This window comes from Crocodylus porosus, unplaced genomic scaffold (assembly GCF_001723895.1).
Source record: "Crocodylus porosus isolate Cpor-Errol unplaced genomic scaffold, CroPor_comp1, whole genome shotgun sequence".
NCBI classification, from domain to species: domain Eukaryota; kingdom Metazoa; phylum Chordata; order Crocodylia; family Crocodylidae; genus Crocodylus; species Crocodylus porosus.
The window spans coordinates 94416773-94432609 of NW_017728918.1; the positions used below are offsets into that span (position 1 = coordinate 94416773).

The 15837-nt window shown below is 44.9% G+C and overlaps 1 protein-coding gene and 1 long non-coding RNA gene across 2 annotated transcripts in view; both read left to right on the forward strand.

The window, feature by feature from the left end:
• The window catches only part of LOC109312251, a 21719-nt gene extending 14277 nt beyond the window's left edge, over positions 1-7442 (forward strand). Inside the window, exon 3 of the long non-coding RNA XR_002101780.1 lies at positions 7432-7442. This is a non-coding gene — a long non-coding RNA (uncharacterized LOC109312251). The remainder of the gene's footprint in view (positions 1-7431) is intronic.
• Positions 7443-8663: 1221 nt separating this feature from the next.
• Positions 8664-15837, forward strand: part of VGLL2 (vestigial like family member 2) — a 14976-nt gene continuing 7802 nt past the window's right edge. Inside the window, exons 1-2 of the mRNA XM_019538191.1 lie at positions 8664-8748; positions 15022-15074. Coding sequence (XP_019393736.1) covers positions 8664-8748; positions 15022-15074 — 138 coding nt within the window. The remainder of the gene's footprint in view (positions 8749-15021; positions 15075-15837) is intronic.

A 15837-nucleotide genomic window follows, 5' to 3' on the forward strand; every position in this document is an offset into this window, starting at 1 on the left:
GTCACCCCTGGTGGAGCTGTGCACCTCCTGGGTTAGATGGAGGTCCTGCACTCTGGCCAAGAACCTACGTAAGCGTTCAGACTTCCCTCCACTCCTCTGATGAAAAATGTCTCCCCTTCTCATCAGCAAACTGTTTCTGAATCCATATCAATGTCCATGCATCATTTTTTGTGACTCTGTGCAAAAATGTTTTAATGCGTAATTCTCTACCTATTAACTCTTTATGAAATATCAGTTGTAAACCTTCATTATTTATGTTATAGGACTGCATTTATTTTGCTTTCTGATGGGATTACATGGCTTTAAGAAAGGTAACAGTAGAAGAGAACAATCCTCTAGAAATTCAATGTTGAATGAATAATCCTTCCTGTTAAAATTTGTGAATATTTCAACATTAGCAAAAAAGTTCTCCGTTATCCAAAAGCCAGATTAATTCTAATCAATATATGATCTTGTATGAACCCTAGTAAGCTCAACTTTCCACCTTTCCTTGAAAAAAAAATCAATCACTTTTCTTTGGCTTGTTTTTTTTCCAAATTCAATATGTTCATCATTATTCCTTAGTAGAAGAAAAATTGCTCCACCTACATACCAGAGTGATAGATGCATTCAAAATACCTAAGACAGAACAGATTGTAAACTCTGCTAAAACTGTGGGAGATTGATTAGAGCAGACAATATGCAGTCTTTCTATTGCCCTCCTAAATCCCTGAATCAATAAATCACATTGGTAAAGACCACACCTATTCAGGACAGCACTTAAGTACCTCATAACTCTGTGTGCTTATCTCTCATTGACTTTAACAGGGCTTCAGCATATGCTTAAAGCTAACTTGCTTAGTAACGTCCCAAATTAGGATGTTTTGTTTTCCTGAACTGAGCCTAGATTTTGTGGTATTTATGTAGAAAGTCACCTACAGAGAAGGCCAATTTTTTTTTCAGAGGTACTTTAAACTACACCCTCCTTAAGTGTCTTTCTGGTGCCTTCTCCAGCCTAATCTGCTGCTCTGCTTTCTGCTCCCTAGCCTATCTGCAGCTGAGCTCTCTGACATGTGCCACACAAAGAGGCTGCCTGTGCTACTTGCGGCATATATATCACAGATTAGCCATCTGCAGACCTAAAACACTTTACAGACGTACAGACATTCAGGGAGGTTAGGGGGAGGTTAGATTGAGTTTAAAATGGACACCTGATCTAAGGTAAGTAGGGATGGGGTGCTTGTGGAGGAGGCAGTTTGAAGGGGATCAGAGGGGCAGATGGAGTCCATGGGAGGGATTAAGAGGGATCAAAGGGCAAGCAGGCTCTGGGGGAGAATCAGGGGGATTGGAGGGTTTGGGGGGGCAGGTGAGGTCTGTGCGGAGATCCCTATCCAATCCTGGGAGTGGTAGTGGGGCCATGGGGGGATTAGGGAGATTAGGGGGGCAGGTGGGGTCTGCAGGGGCAATTGAGAGGGCTGGTGAAGTCCACAGGGAGAGACTGGAGGGCAAGCAGAGTTCATGGGAGGGATGAAGAGGATGATGGGAAAAGCAACATCCACAGGGGGGGAAATCAGAGGGATCAGGAGACTGGCAGGGACCATGGAGGGGTTAATGGAGTCCAGGCCCACCATCATATCAGTTGCAGTGAGACCGGAGGGCCCCAAGGAAGAAGCTTCCCTGGGTCTCTCTAGTCTTGCTGAAATGGACACAACTGTTCCACACTGAGAACGGGTTGTCATGCTTAAGCCCTGGCAGCCTTGCTCTCAGCACAGAGCTGCCGCAGCTCTACAATACAAAGCTGCTTCCCCAGGGCCCTCTGCTCTGGTCAAACTGCAGCAGCTCTGTGCTGAGAGGAGGGCTGTCAGGGCTTAAGCCTGGTGGCCCTGATCTCAGTGCAGAGCCACTGTGTTAGTTTCAGTGGCAGCAGATACCTCCCTCTGACATCTGAGGGGCCTGATCCTTTTTTCTCCAGAGCTCAGGAGGTACCCACCACCCTGTATACCACCAGTTGGGCTCCTGGCCAGCCAGTAGGCTGGGTACCACCTGAGCTCCCAGGGGTCTTGTCCTGTTTTCTCTGGAGCTCAAATGGCACCCACCCCCATGCCACTGCCAACAAGAGCAGAGCCTGTCCAGGCAATGGTAGAAGGCACCATGGCTTCCAGGGCCTCTGAAGCTGCAGTGCTTGCTCTGCCCAACATCCCCAGACAGTGAGGCACATTGCCCAGCCCCACTGCATCCTGGCATCCCTGATGACCCTGAGTCATCAACCCACTGCGTTCTAGGTTACTGGAAGACTTCAACTTGGGTGAAAAAGCTGTGGGAAGTGGCCACATGGTAATGGAACAGAAACAAAATTAGGCAGACTGGAGATAACTTGGCCTAGTGGCATAACTTTAAACAGGATAATGAGTTCTTTAAGCCACTTAAAAGGTATTAACTTGCAGCCAGTCCATGGGTTAAGAGCTCCAGAAGCTGCCTAAACATATCATGTAATAAGGCCCTTAGATCAGCCTAACTAGGGAGATAAGTGTAAGGTCTGCACCTGAGCAAACTAAGAGTAGCCATTTTTAATGCAATCTAACCTCCCCCTAACCTCCCCAAATGTTTGTATGTACCACTTGCTATGCACACTAAAATCACTTTGCTGTAGCTTCCATCAAAAGGTTATTTAACAGACCTCAGTGTTCCTTAGCATATGGGTTGAGGTGTCTTTCCTAAGGCAGAAAACACAATCTGAGTAAAGAGTATAAAAAGGCTAATGTTCCTTAAAGTCATGAGTATGGTTTCCTCTGACTGCTTGTTTACTAATATGTAAGTACATGGAGAAAAGACTCTGCAATCTATAAATGTACCTACCTGAGGGAGAAAAGTTCCATTCCTGAAAAGGCCTAACCATCCTATGTGACATATAGGGCCAGATTCTATATCACCCGTTAGACATTTAGGCATGTTTCATAGTTTCTAGGGTTGGAAGGGACCTGAATAGATCATCAAGTCCAACTCCTTGCCCTGGGCAGAAATGAGTGCTGGGATCATAATACCCCAGCCAGAAATTTATCCAACCTCCTCTTGAAGACTATGTATGTGTTGTTCTATTTTGCTAGGTTCAAATTCCCGAAAATCCACTAACGTATAACATACCATCATCAGACTCTTAAAACTGAGTTACAAAAAAGCAAGGGGAAGGAGCACCCATCCGCCTTTGCATTAGCATGGATTCAGGTACAGTGGAATAGAATCACATTTAGGAACCCAAGCCCATTTAGACTTTTTTCTACCGTATGGGCTCTGGTGCATACATTTATATCCACTTTGGAGACTATGGTACATACATTAGATCCTACTAGATGAATCCATATATAGATACATATATTACTTTGAACTGTATGTGGTTTGATACTTATTTTAGTTTCTGTTTTATATCAGTTGGTGCATATATTACATTTCTGCTGTATAAGATATGGAACAAAATTATTGTGACTGCTGTTATGATCTATCTCATTTACTTTTACTTTATCTTACTCTCTTCTTTGTTATGAATTGTCCAGATCATATATATTTTTTTACAAACATGTTCTTGGAAATTTGCAGCATTTATCAGCTGAAGAATTACGTATAAACTATTTGCAACAAGTAGTTAATATTCACTCTTAGTATTCCACATGTGTGACAGCTCATGATACTGTTTCTGTCCCCTGAATGAAGAGCTGGGAGAAGAGGGAGGAATGTACACAAGCAGAATATAGGGCTGCAGGGAGCTGGTGTTCCCTACAATGCTGTCTATCTTCATTGCTTTTCTTGGGCAAGCAACAGCAACTAGCAGCAGAGCACAAAACTTGGTTAACAATACCATAATCTAATATCATAAGCATGAAGGAGCCACTGGTGTGCAGGCTGATTGATTTCATGTGCTACTGGCCTATCTCTACTCTCACTTACCCTGCTATAAATCAGGAGTGCTTCTAATAAAGTCAATGAAGTAACTTCTACGTGGGCATGTCTACATGCCACTTTTTGGAAGTACTAAACCACAGCGCAGTATGGGCAGTTAGCACGGCGCATGGTTAGATTTCTCCACTACATCACCGTAGGTGCAGACTACACCTGGGGAGCGCGCCACTACAGTGATGTAGCTGGCGATCACGTGTAGGCACACGATTGCTATGTTACCGTAGTGCACCATATGGCAACGTAGTGCGTCGCTACGTCATTGTAGGGCAATGCATAAACGCACCCTGTAAGTGGGAAGGGAATCACGGTATTTTTTTAATGTAAACCACTAATATTTTATATAAAGATAATCGGAATGGTAAATAGTGCACATTGTTTTCTTATATCAACACTAAATGAGAGAGTGACATAAAAGCAAGAGAGTACACATAGCCATGTAATTCAATTTAAGTACATACTTAGTAGTTCTAAAAAGTTCCATCCATATATTTTCTTCTTTTGTCCCATTTAGCTCATTTTGTAACCCAAATAGTTCTGGCGCTCATCTGCAGTTGAAAAATCCCTCCAGTTCTCCATTTCATTCATTTAGTTGTTCAACTATGTTTCTAGAGATGAAATATAGTTTTGCAGCTATAGTGATTAAGTTATTTTATTGGCAGGAGCCACAAAATTCTAGTATGGTATCATTCTTTATTTAATTTCAGCAAAATGAATATTTTCTCAATTACATAGCCAGGAGAGAAGCTATACAGTTTGAGGCAATCCCAAAACATATGATGATTATTCCCTGTACCATGTTACCCTCTCCAGTATTTTGCTGTAAAATTTCTGATTATTTTATGTTGCCAGTCTCTTGTGTAAAACAATTTTAACAAAAATTTTTACTGTCATTTTTCTGGGACCAAGCAAAAGCGTATTTAACCAAGAGAAAGACTCCCATTAACTTCAGTGGGCTTTAGATCAAGTTTTCCATAAAGGGAAATTTGTATTAATCATAAATGACAGTCCTTTCAATACTTTAGAGGGATCCATTCATTCATTACCACTTCCCAGCGTAATTGTCAATATTATCTTGAAATTCTAGAGAAAAAAAAACCATGCACGTAACTTATCTCTTTCTATTTTCTCAAAGAACTGATTACTTTATGATTTTCTTTTAGTAAATCACTCACTTTCTCACACAGCATTCTCTCCTTGCCTACAGCCTCCTCTCAGCTCCACAAGAAATATAATTAGGGTGGCACAGCAAGTATTTTTGGCATGGAAACACTGCCATGTAATGTGCATTTGTATGAACAAAATCTTCCCTAACCTTCACACAAATAAGTCCCCCTTCTGAATGCTCATGTAAAAGCACTTAAAAAGTGTTGGGAATATGGTCAAATGTGAAAGCAATTCAAAATGTTTATAACTATTTTTTTCCAGGACATTCATTCAGATATATGTATAAGTTATATGGTGACTTCATGGAATCTGGTGCATATATATAGATATAGCTATATAAGTATATAGATATATGTTGTCATTACATGTATATATTACGTGTGTGTGTGTGTGTGTGTGTGTGTGTGTGTTCTTCTCTGGCACATATTACACGGTTTCTCTGCAGGATCAGGTGAATACATTGCATAATTACTGTGTGGGATCTGCTATGCACACTATATTGTCATTGCATGGATTCTGGCAATTATATTACGTGACTAATGCTTGGAATCTAGTGCATGTGGCACATTGTCACTATGTGGGGTGCAATGAAGGTTTTTGTTTTACTTTTTCCATTCTAGCAAAAAAAAGTCATAAAAACAAACAAAAAGCCCTATTTGGAAGTGGCTAGTTTCAGTATACTATGGTAGTTTTGATAACACGTCTGCTCTGTGTTTGACAAGAAAAACTTCTGATAGTCCATTAAGATTATATATATATATCTATAATCACATATATATGTGATTATATATATATGTATATGTGAAAGAAAGAAAGAAAGTCTTTTGACTTTTTGACTTTTAGAAACGTTTATTCTGGGGATGGTGACAAATGGGGGGCAGTAAAGACCCTACAGCTTGGCCCAAAGGTCTGGGCTTCAAGGACAAAGCCTGGGCTCATGGCTTGCAAGGCCTGCCCACACAATCTAGGCAAAGGCAAAAACAAAAACAAAAACAAAAAAATAAAAAACCCCACAAGGGACAAAGAAATATATACATATGTACAGTTCTACAGAGGGGATGCGCAGTGGGACCTCAGGACATCAGGGGTCAGCCCACACAGACAAAGCCCAAGGTCTCAGCTCGCTGGACCCACTGCAGCACCCTGAGCAGGTGGTGGCATCACAGCACAAAGAGCAGGCATCCCCCCGTGACCTGGTACAGTTCTCCCTTGACGGCCCTGTGCTCCTCAAAGGTGGGCACCATCTACCAGAGGACCGCATGTTTGAATTCAAGTGAGAAGCGGGCCCACACCAGCAGGCAGAAAAGCTGCAGGGATTCGTTGATTCCAGTCCAGGCAAGCCGGTTTCGGTGGTGACCATGTTGGCCTGGCCCACCAGGAAGTTTGCCAGGCTGACTGTGCACCCCTTGGCTGCCCAGTAAGGGAAAGAGCAGATGCATGTGTGCTTTGAAAAGTCCCATCCCAACACCTGAAGCAGCACCCCGAGGGTGGCAAAGAGTGGCTGCAACTGGAGACGGTCAAGCAGGGCATGAAAAACATTCTCTTCAACTGCCCCCAGGCAGAAGGGGCAGGCCGCCAAGGCCACCGGATCGAGGTGGCGCACAAAGGTGCCATCCACCAATCTCCACTGGAAGTCTCTGGTCTTCTTGGTGGTGGGCACCTTGTACAGTGTGCACAACACTGGGGTCCCCAGCAATGCCAGGCACCACCACCACACAGTGTAGGGGTGGCTGGCCAGCACCTGGACATACCGGGTGCACACCACCCACACGTAGAGTCCCTTCCAAGGCAGTGTGCCAAAGAGACAGCCTGCGTTGCTTCTGGGGGGCATGGGAAGCCTCAGCAGTGTGTCAGGCCAGTCAGCCAGCTCATTGGTCACCGCTGGGATGACTGGCAGTGGCAGGAAGGTGTCGCCCATGGTGTCCATGATGGGGAGGGCCTGGTGAGCCTGGAGGTAGCTTTCCAGGGTGGCCACTACCTCTGTCAGGAAGGTGGCCCTAATGACCTGCAGAAGCCGGCCCATGGTGCAGACGGAATGCAGGGCCAGCCGGGCAACCAGGGCCTTGGCTGACAGCCAGCCCAACTGAGCAAGGTCCAGGAGGTGCCCCAGGCAAGTGGTGTGCACCTTGATGAGCGGAGGCCAGACTTGGCACAACATGCTGCAGGGCTGGCTTGTAGCCCAGGGACTCCTGAAGCAGCTGTGGGAACTGCAGGCATCTGGCCAGGGGACAAAGATGGGAGGCAGCCCAGCAGGCCTGCACTATGCTGTGGTAGAACAGGGGAAGAACCACCCTGTTCAGGAAGGTGAGGTCTAGCATGAACAGCTCCCAGTCAAAGCCAAGGTTCCCCACTCGGTGCAGGAACCGGCACACCAGCTGCCACCACGGGAGGTAGCCCTCAGCATACAGGAGCCACTGAAGAGCTTGCGGCTAGTAGGCAGCCACCCTGCTGGCCAGGCCAGTCAGGCCCTGGTCCCCCTCAGTGGTGGGCAGGTAAGGGGCAGTTCATGGGAGCCAGTGGCATCTGTCCCAAAAGAAGTCCATCAGGAGCCACTGCAGCCTCTTGAGTAGCTCCAGTGGGGGGTCCAGCGCAGCAGTGCCACAGAGTCACCACCACTGGGTTGTTGGTGATGAGGGCCTGGCCACAGTAGGAAAGGGTGGGCAAACACCCACACTGCGGGCGGGCCTCCACTCCCTCCGCCAGGTCCTCCCAGTTGCAGGCTGCAAAGGCCAGTGGCCCCAGGAACACTCCCAGGGCTTTGAGGCCTTCCCAACACCAGACAAGGCCCCCTGGGTGGGTGTGCCAGCCCACATCCCAAGCAGGAGGATGTCACTCTTGCCCCACTTGGTGCGGGCTGGTGAGGTGAGCTCATAGGTGCACTGGCAGTCCACCAGGGCCCACATGTCCTCCTGGCTGCCCAGGAAAGCTGTCATGTCATCTGCATATGCCATCAGCCAGATCAGAGGGCCGGTGGTCAGGCCCAGTGCTGGTGGCATGGCTAAGCCAGTCAGGCAACGTCACAGAACATGCAGCAGTGATTTGATGGCCAGGGCATACACCTTGCATGACAGGAGGCAGCCCTGGTGGATTCCCCAATGCACCGGGAATGTGGTGCACAGCATGCTGTTCACATTCAGCAGGCTGGAGGTGTTGTGGTACAGGCCCCAGAGTGCTGCAATGAAAAGGGGCCCGAAGTCAAAAGCCTCAGGGGTGCTGAGCAGGTGCCGATAGTCGACCTAATAGAAGGCCTTCTCCTGGTCCAGAGAGACCAGGCTGACGTCCAGGCCAAAGAGCTCCGCAACTGTGAGCAGGTTGCACAGCAAGAATAGGTTGTCCTGGATGGTCCTGCCCAACACATAGTAGCTCTGCACAGGCCCGAGAACAGAGACCATGACAGTGCGAAGCTGGTTCGCCAGCACCTTCACCAAGATCTTATAGTCGGCACACAGAAGGGAGACTTGCCACCAGTTCTTAAGGCAGCCGAGGTCCCCCTTCTTGGGCAGAAAGGTGAGTCCCACCCGGCAGCAGCTAGTCAGCAGGGTCCTGTCAGTGAGGCTCTCATGGAAGACATGGAGAAGGCTGGACCCAAGGAAGTGCTAGAAGGCTTTGTAAAACTCCATGGGCAGTCCGTCAAGGCCCAGAGCTCTGCCCATGGTAAGCCCCGCCACAGCAGCCTCAAGCTCTGCCAGAGAGAGCTCATGTTCCAGGGCCTTGGCCTGCGAAGTGCAGAGGCATGGCAGGTCCTCATGCAGCCACCGAGCAGCCTCTGGGCAGGTGGGATCAGCTGCAAACAAGTCCTAGTAGGAGGCGATGGCGTGCCCCCGCACCTTGCCCGAGTCCATAAGCAGCTGTCCCTCTGGGGTCTTGAGATGGTCTAAGGTCAGAAAGAAACAAAGATAAATTCATCCTTGTGTAATTTTGCTAAAACCACTGGAGATGCACCTTGACTTAAATTATATATCAGTGGGCACATCTACACATGATGCTACATTGCCACAGCAATGTGCTACGACAACATAGCATCAGTGTTCACAAACTGTGACTCCACTTCTACATCGCCATAGCAATGTGCTCCCTTGTTATAGCACATTGCTATGGTGATGTAGCAACTAAAAATAATCATGTGCAGTATGCATGGTGCAGTACAGGCTGTTACTGCGCTGTCATTAAGTACTTTCTTTGGGAAGTACTTTTGGAAGTAGTAAATGACAGTGTAGTAATAAAGGCATTGTAGGGACACGTGTAGACACGCTTCGTGTGGCCTAGATACCTGGAAAAGTGGCCTGCTGTATGCATAGGGAATCAGGGCTTGATCCTGCTCCTGCTTGAATCAATGGAAAAACTTCTGTGAGCTTTAATAGTGCAGGCCCTGAATTCAACATGTTCTCACACATGTTAATATATTCTCTCATGACAGCCCTAGATTTTCCTTCCAAGACTGCATAATGATTTCTTCATCTGCCACAGTCAGTAGAGGAGAGACAGGTGACCCATCCAGCCCACTAACAGGCATGCTCTGTTAGGATTGGGTAGGGACAGTGATTGACAGACACCAGATGCTGAGTTCAGTTCCAGGCTGTATCTTTCAGTTTAAATACATCATTGAGTAAAAATCGCCACGTACATTCCAGCTGCTTAATAGCGTAGCACTAGAGTAGACATGTTATCACGCATATAAGCATGCACCAAACAATATCTATGGGCATGATTAGTAAGCAGCAAATACTTAATGATTGGATTAATTGTCCCTATTGCTAAGAACACGTTACTTAATGGAAAAATCAGAGCTAGCCGTTCCCTGTTCCTGAAGTTAAAAAACAAAAGAAGCCAGGTTCCTTAGAACAGTGGAGGGAAAAAGGCAGCGGTAAGTGACCTCAGCACCCTCCTTCACCATGGTGCATTTTATCTATAATTCCAGTTAATTTAGTACTCATGCAAAGTGCCAAACCAGCAGCTCTTGACCACATCCACACAAATGTTGCTCTGCAAGTTGTTACTGCACAGTTATTTAGTATTTGCATAAGCAGGTACTAAATGACTGTGCAATAACCATATTACTGTGCAGCACCGTCCCCGCACAGTTTTTTTCTGATGCTGCTGCATCGCCCATTATTACTGTGTAGCAGTGGCACATCACAGTTAGTGCCGGGCAACACTACTTAGCATTAGCAATGAACTACTGCACAGTAACTCTTTGCTACTGTTCAGTAGCGTCTCATATAGATGCACCCCTTGAGACGGAAGTATAGTTTCAGAGCATGAACTTGAAAAGCTCCCTGAAAAACTCTATGATATCACTTGCCCTAAAAATGCTGTCAGGAAAACTGGTTGCAAAGTCTTACTAGATGAGTGAGAACAGTAATAAGATTGATCTTTGTCAGCAGGATTAAACTTCCCGCATTAAACCCCAGTCCATCAAAGCAAATTACCACAATTTCAAATTTAAACATATGAGTAGCCCATTTTGACTTCAACAACCCTATTCACACACTTAAAACTAAGCACATGCTTGAATGTTTAGCTGGACTGGGACTTTAAAGAAACAAGTGTGTGCAAAAATGGAAAGTTCAGTGAAACCAGAAGAGTTATTATCCAAAGCAATTGTACTGATAACACTAAGTGTATCTACACATGCCATTAAGGCAATGTGATAAACTCTGGCACAGTTTGCACCAGAGTTAACTGCTCCCGGGCTCGGTGTTGTTAATGTGTACCTGGAACAGCATAGTTAATGTGCAGAGTTAACATGCAGCAGCAGTTTGAGCCAGGGTAGAGCAGCCCTAAGCTAGCAGCAGGCTTGTGGGGGTCAGCCCTGGCCTCCAGGGAATAGCATCACGTGGCAGATGGCCTGGCTGAAGCACAAAGAGCGGAGCCCTGTGGCTAGGTGGCAGGCAGGGGTCTGGTCATCTGTTGCCTGGTCATCATTTACATATGCATTTGGGCACAGTTATTTTTGCCACTGTATGATAGTACTGTCCCTGAAAGTACTGTCTTACAGCAGTGAAAATTAGCTTGCTGCAGTCTAACAGCATTGCACATGTAGACTATGATGCTTCATACCACAGCAAGTTACTGTACTACGCAGTTAAGCACACATATAGATGCACCCACTGTATTATAAGGACAAAGCACACCTTAGATTAAAAATTGAATGAGCAGATGTCCAAAACTAATGATTAATAGCAACTATTATAAAATGGGAACTCTTCTACTGGGATTCCTAAGGGACTGATGCTAGGCGATATGTTATTCAAAATCTTCATCCATGATTTGAAAGTAAATATAAAATTGCGCTGGGTAAATTTTGTGAAAAAATGAAAGCCAAGGGCATGAATAAGGAAGGCTGGGCAGTCATACAGAATAGTCTGGATAATAGTTGGCAAGCTTGGTATTTCAAACCAAATGCATTTCGATACAGCCAAGTCTCTAGCTGTATGTTGGGGAACAAAGCATGCAGACCATTGCTACACCACAGGGAATCATATCCTGGAGAACAGGTGCTCTGAAAAGAATGGAAAGGTAACTCCACCTGAGCTCCTGCTGGTGTAGCTAAAAGCCCTAATGAAAAACATGGATGTAAAAAACAGGAAGTAGAAAGCATGGCACTAGTAAGACCAATATTAAAATATTGCACCAAATTCTGAAGTCCATGTTTTCGACTGGAAATTTAAAAATTGATGAGAGTGCAGAAAAATACTACAAAAATTATTCAAGGGCTGGTGAAAATGTCTGACAATAAACAAGTTACACAGCTTCATCTAACTAGTTTATCAGAAAGAAGCTCTAAAGAAAACTTGACTATGGGGTATAAATTACTTTGTGGGGAGAAAATGTGGCATACTGAAAGGCTCTGTATTCTAACAAAGAAATGCTTTACAAGAACCAATGCCTAGAAGCTGAAACCAGAGAAATGCAAACTGGAAATAAGGCACAAGCTTTTAACAGGAAGAGAAATTAAACACTGGAAAAATCTACCGGTTGGTAGGTTCTCCATCACTTTATGTCTTCAGATCAAAACAGAATGTCTTTCCAGCATATGCTTTAGGGACTGCAAGTTATCAGGCTCCATAGAGACCTCCAAGTCTTTTTTCCCTGGACAGTTATAGCTAATTTAGAATCTATCCTTGAGCATCAATCTAAGAATGTCTTCCAAATGATGTTAAAGTTGTCTGAATGTCTTACTAATTAGAAACACTGTCCTGACAGTATAGCCACACAATGGAATTCCTGTTATATCACTACCGTGAACTATTATCCTTTTCCGTATATGACAGATGGATAGATACCCATATCTATTTAACAAGTCTGAAAGAAAAAAAATACACTGACAATTCTTTACCCCATATCCTTACTAAAAACATTAATTCATGTAGCCCTATCATATTTTTCCCAGAGATACTGTAAGGGAAAAGAAGGAGATATTGTTTAGGAGGTGGGTATTTTTCCACAGTATTACAACTCGTTCAATTTTTCAAATTGTCTAAAGTCCATTAGTTAGAATTAGAATTAAGAACAGCTATTTGTATGTAACTGATAAGAAAAAGCATGTGTCATTAGTAAACATCCCTGGTTTCTGACCTTTACCTTCCAGAAAAAAGTATCCTCTGTTTTGACTGATTTTACAGAGTATTCTGAAACTGCAAGCAATTAACCTTTTTTCCTTCTTCCTTTAAAGCTTTTTTATTTCTCTCCATTGTATTTCTCTCCTGGAATGTGCTTCTGTCTCAGGTTGGCCAGATATTTTCCTCAGCATTTTTATGTAGAAATGGAATCCATGGCAAGTGATATTGGGCCAGATTTTTCTTCTTACTTATACCTGCACTGGTATAAATCTGAAATAAACCGATGTAAGTCAGTGGAGTCACACCAATTTAAAACCAGCATTAATGACAGCAGAAGCAGGACCACTGCCTTAAAAATGATACTGACACTAAATTGAAAAAAAAGTTATTTGAAGTATTTAAAAATGTAACAGTCTTTCAGCGTGAAGATGCTGACCTCTGCACAAAGAACGTGTAAGAAAAATGAAGCATTATTTCTTAATGCTTACCTTTAAAAACTCTACTCCTATAAAGAATAATAGGAGTGCCTTTCTCCAGTGCCTTCTGACCTAAAACCTGGACTCAATGGACACTGCCCAGCTCATTCGTCATGTTATTATACATGTCAACAAGTGGTGCTGCTACACAATCTTCGGAGCTCTTTTTCTTCATTTGTGAAGAAATGTTATTTATGCCATTTGGGAAAACACATTATGGTAACTTTTGCCTCGTTGGGCTGTGTAGAGGCATTAGACCCTGAAGAGGAGGCTATGAGAGCACCAGGAGACTTTACTGTCTCATTAGGCTAAATTATTAAAACAGATTTTCTCTCTGGGAGATGGACATTCCTGGAAAAGAGGATTGCCCTGCATACTGTTTGATCCTCTGTGTTTCAGGACTGCTGCACATGTGTAAAACAAGTTACACTTCAAATGCATCCAGATTTGGCATCACTGATTTCTCCTGTACTGGGAAGGCAACATCCAACTCCCAGGACATTTGTTACCATTCAACAGCAGAAGGAGACACTGATTTCAAAAGACAGGACAACCATATTATAGTCAGTGTCTGTGGGCCCCTCAGCATCCTAATGCAAGAAGAAGCAGAAGGGCTGTGCTTCCCAAGGATAACCTCCCACCAGCAATATGGATTTCACAGAACTGAAACCACCCCAACCATTTTGCTCTGAAGAAATAAAATGTTAGTGAAAGAATAGACTATGCACATTTCTCTCTTAAGGCCTTATGCTATCACTCCATCTCCTGACTGATCCCATTTTGCCCCTAACACATACACAGATACAGCCCTCTCTCTGATGGGATAATAGGGTAAACAGGTAAAATAACTTGGCCAAAGCCATATACAAGCTCCATGGCTAAAGCTGGAATAACCCCCCCAAGATAATCTGATTCCCAGTCTCAGTTCTGGCCAGTGAGCTATGCCCCTTTATCTCTACATGTATTTCCAAACCTAGAGAATATTTTTCTCTAAGTAACCAAGGGAATTAGATGAATTTGCATGTTTGAATATGCATTATAAAGGGCCATAGTTAAAAAAAAGTTAGACATCGATGTCTTTAATATATATTTTAGCTGAAGTTGGGCAATCGGGACAAGCTGCTGACACTTAGAACTGGAAAACATCATTTTTAAATTATCAGTATGTGGGAATGAAATTCCCTTTGGGAACCCTAGACTTTTTCAATACAAAATTTCCTTGAAAAGCTGCAATTATGTTGTAAATGCTCAGCATTTGAAGTCTACATATGTTCCTCATTTTCTCAAATAAAGTATTTTGACTTTATTACATATGCTTGAGAAATAACAAGAAGTGGCTCTCTTTTCACAAACCATAATTGTGAGGATTGGTAAGAGACTGGAGTTTTCAGAGGCTTGGTAATGAGGTAGGATGTGTTCATCTCCCTACCAGGTAAGCATTAATCAGAAGTTGCTATGGTCCATTTTTTTTACTGTAATAGTTAAGATATATAAATGGTGTGCATTTACATAGTATATACATATATTTAAAGATGAGAAATCTGATCTTCTTTTTATGTCCTTCCATTCTAAACAATGTTAGACACCATCTCTAATTGAGAAGTGGCATATTTTCCAGAATTTAGCTGTTTGTTTGTCTGGGGGAGGGGGGGTTGTTTTGGTTTGGGTTTTTGCATTGCTATGACATTTCACCTTTTTTATTGGTTTCAATCTTTTCCCTCTTTGCTTATTATATCTTTTGGTTTGGTCCCTGGTTGGTTCAGCCTTTCAATTAATTCGCGTATTCGATTTGGTGTTCGAAATGATCCAAATTCCCTCGTCCTCATGAGTCTCTTTACTCTCCTTTGTAGACTGTTAGCCTAGCTGGGGTTTGTTTTTTTTTCTTTTAGTTAAAATACGTGAAACTGAACATTTCAATCCTAAACGCTGGAGAGCAGAAAGGGTTAGAAACAAGGGTTAGGTGACCTCTGAAGGTCCCTTCCAGCCGTTCTTCTCCAGGAGAAGCATAAAACTAGAGGGCTCGAGACGTGAGGCTGACAAAATGTAGCAGCAAGCAACTCGAGGGGAGGGATTAAATAGGGAACTTTAAAAAAAAAGTGAATCCAAGCTTAGGGAGAAGAGAGGAGTCGGAACTGAGGTACGAAACAGATGCCACCCCCGAGATAGGTGCTGGGATGAGGCTGCCAGAGCCGAGGGAAGCAGAAGCAGTCCGAGGAAGGTGTGTGCGAGGAGTTTCCCCAGGCAGGGATCCTCCTCTCGTGCCTTGAGGCACGTGTCAGATGAGAGGAGCGGCGCTGGCAAGGGGGTTTCTCTGGCTGCAGAGTGCCAAGGGCGGGAAGGAAGGGGCAGACCTCTAGAGGGAGGCCCTCTAGCCCCACGCCCTGCCTGAGGCAGGATCAGTCCCGAAGCCTCCCTCCCTGCCGGGCTTTCCCAGGGACAGCACATCCCCGGCGGGGACCCTGTGCCCCGCGGGCTGCAAGCAGGTCCCAGGCTGCTCCCTTAGCCCGGCTCGGGCAGCACGTGGGAGACAGCGCAGCGCGGGCAGGGCAGGGCAGGGCAGGCCGCGAGCTGCCATTGGTCCCCGGGCGCCCACCCCCTCCCCCGGGCGCCGGGGGTTTAAATGCCTCCTGGCGGGCGGGCAGCCTGTGCCGGGCGCGGGGCTGGGGGCAAGGCGGGAGCCGCGCTGCAGGGAGGGGGGCGTCTGC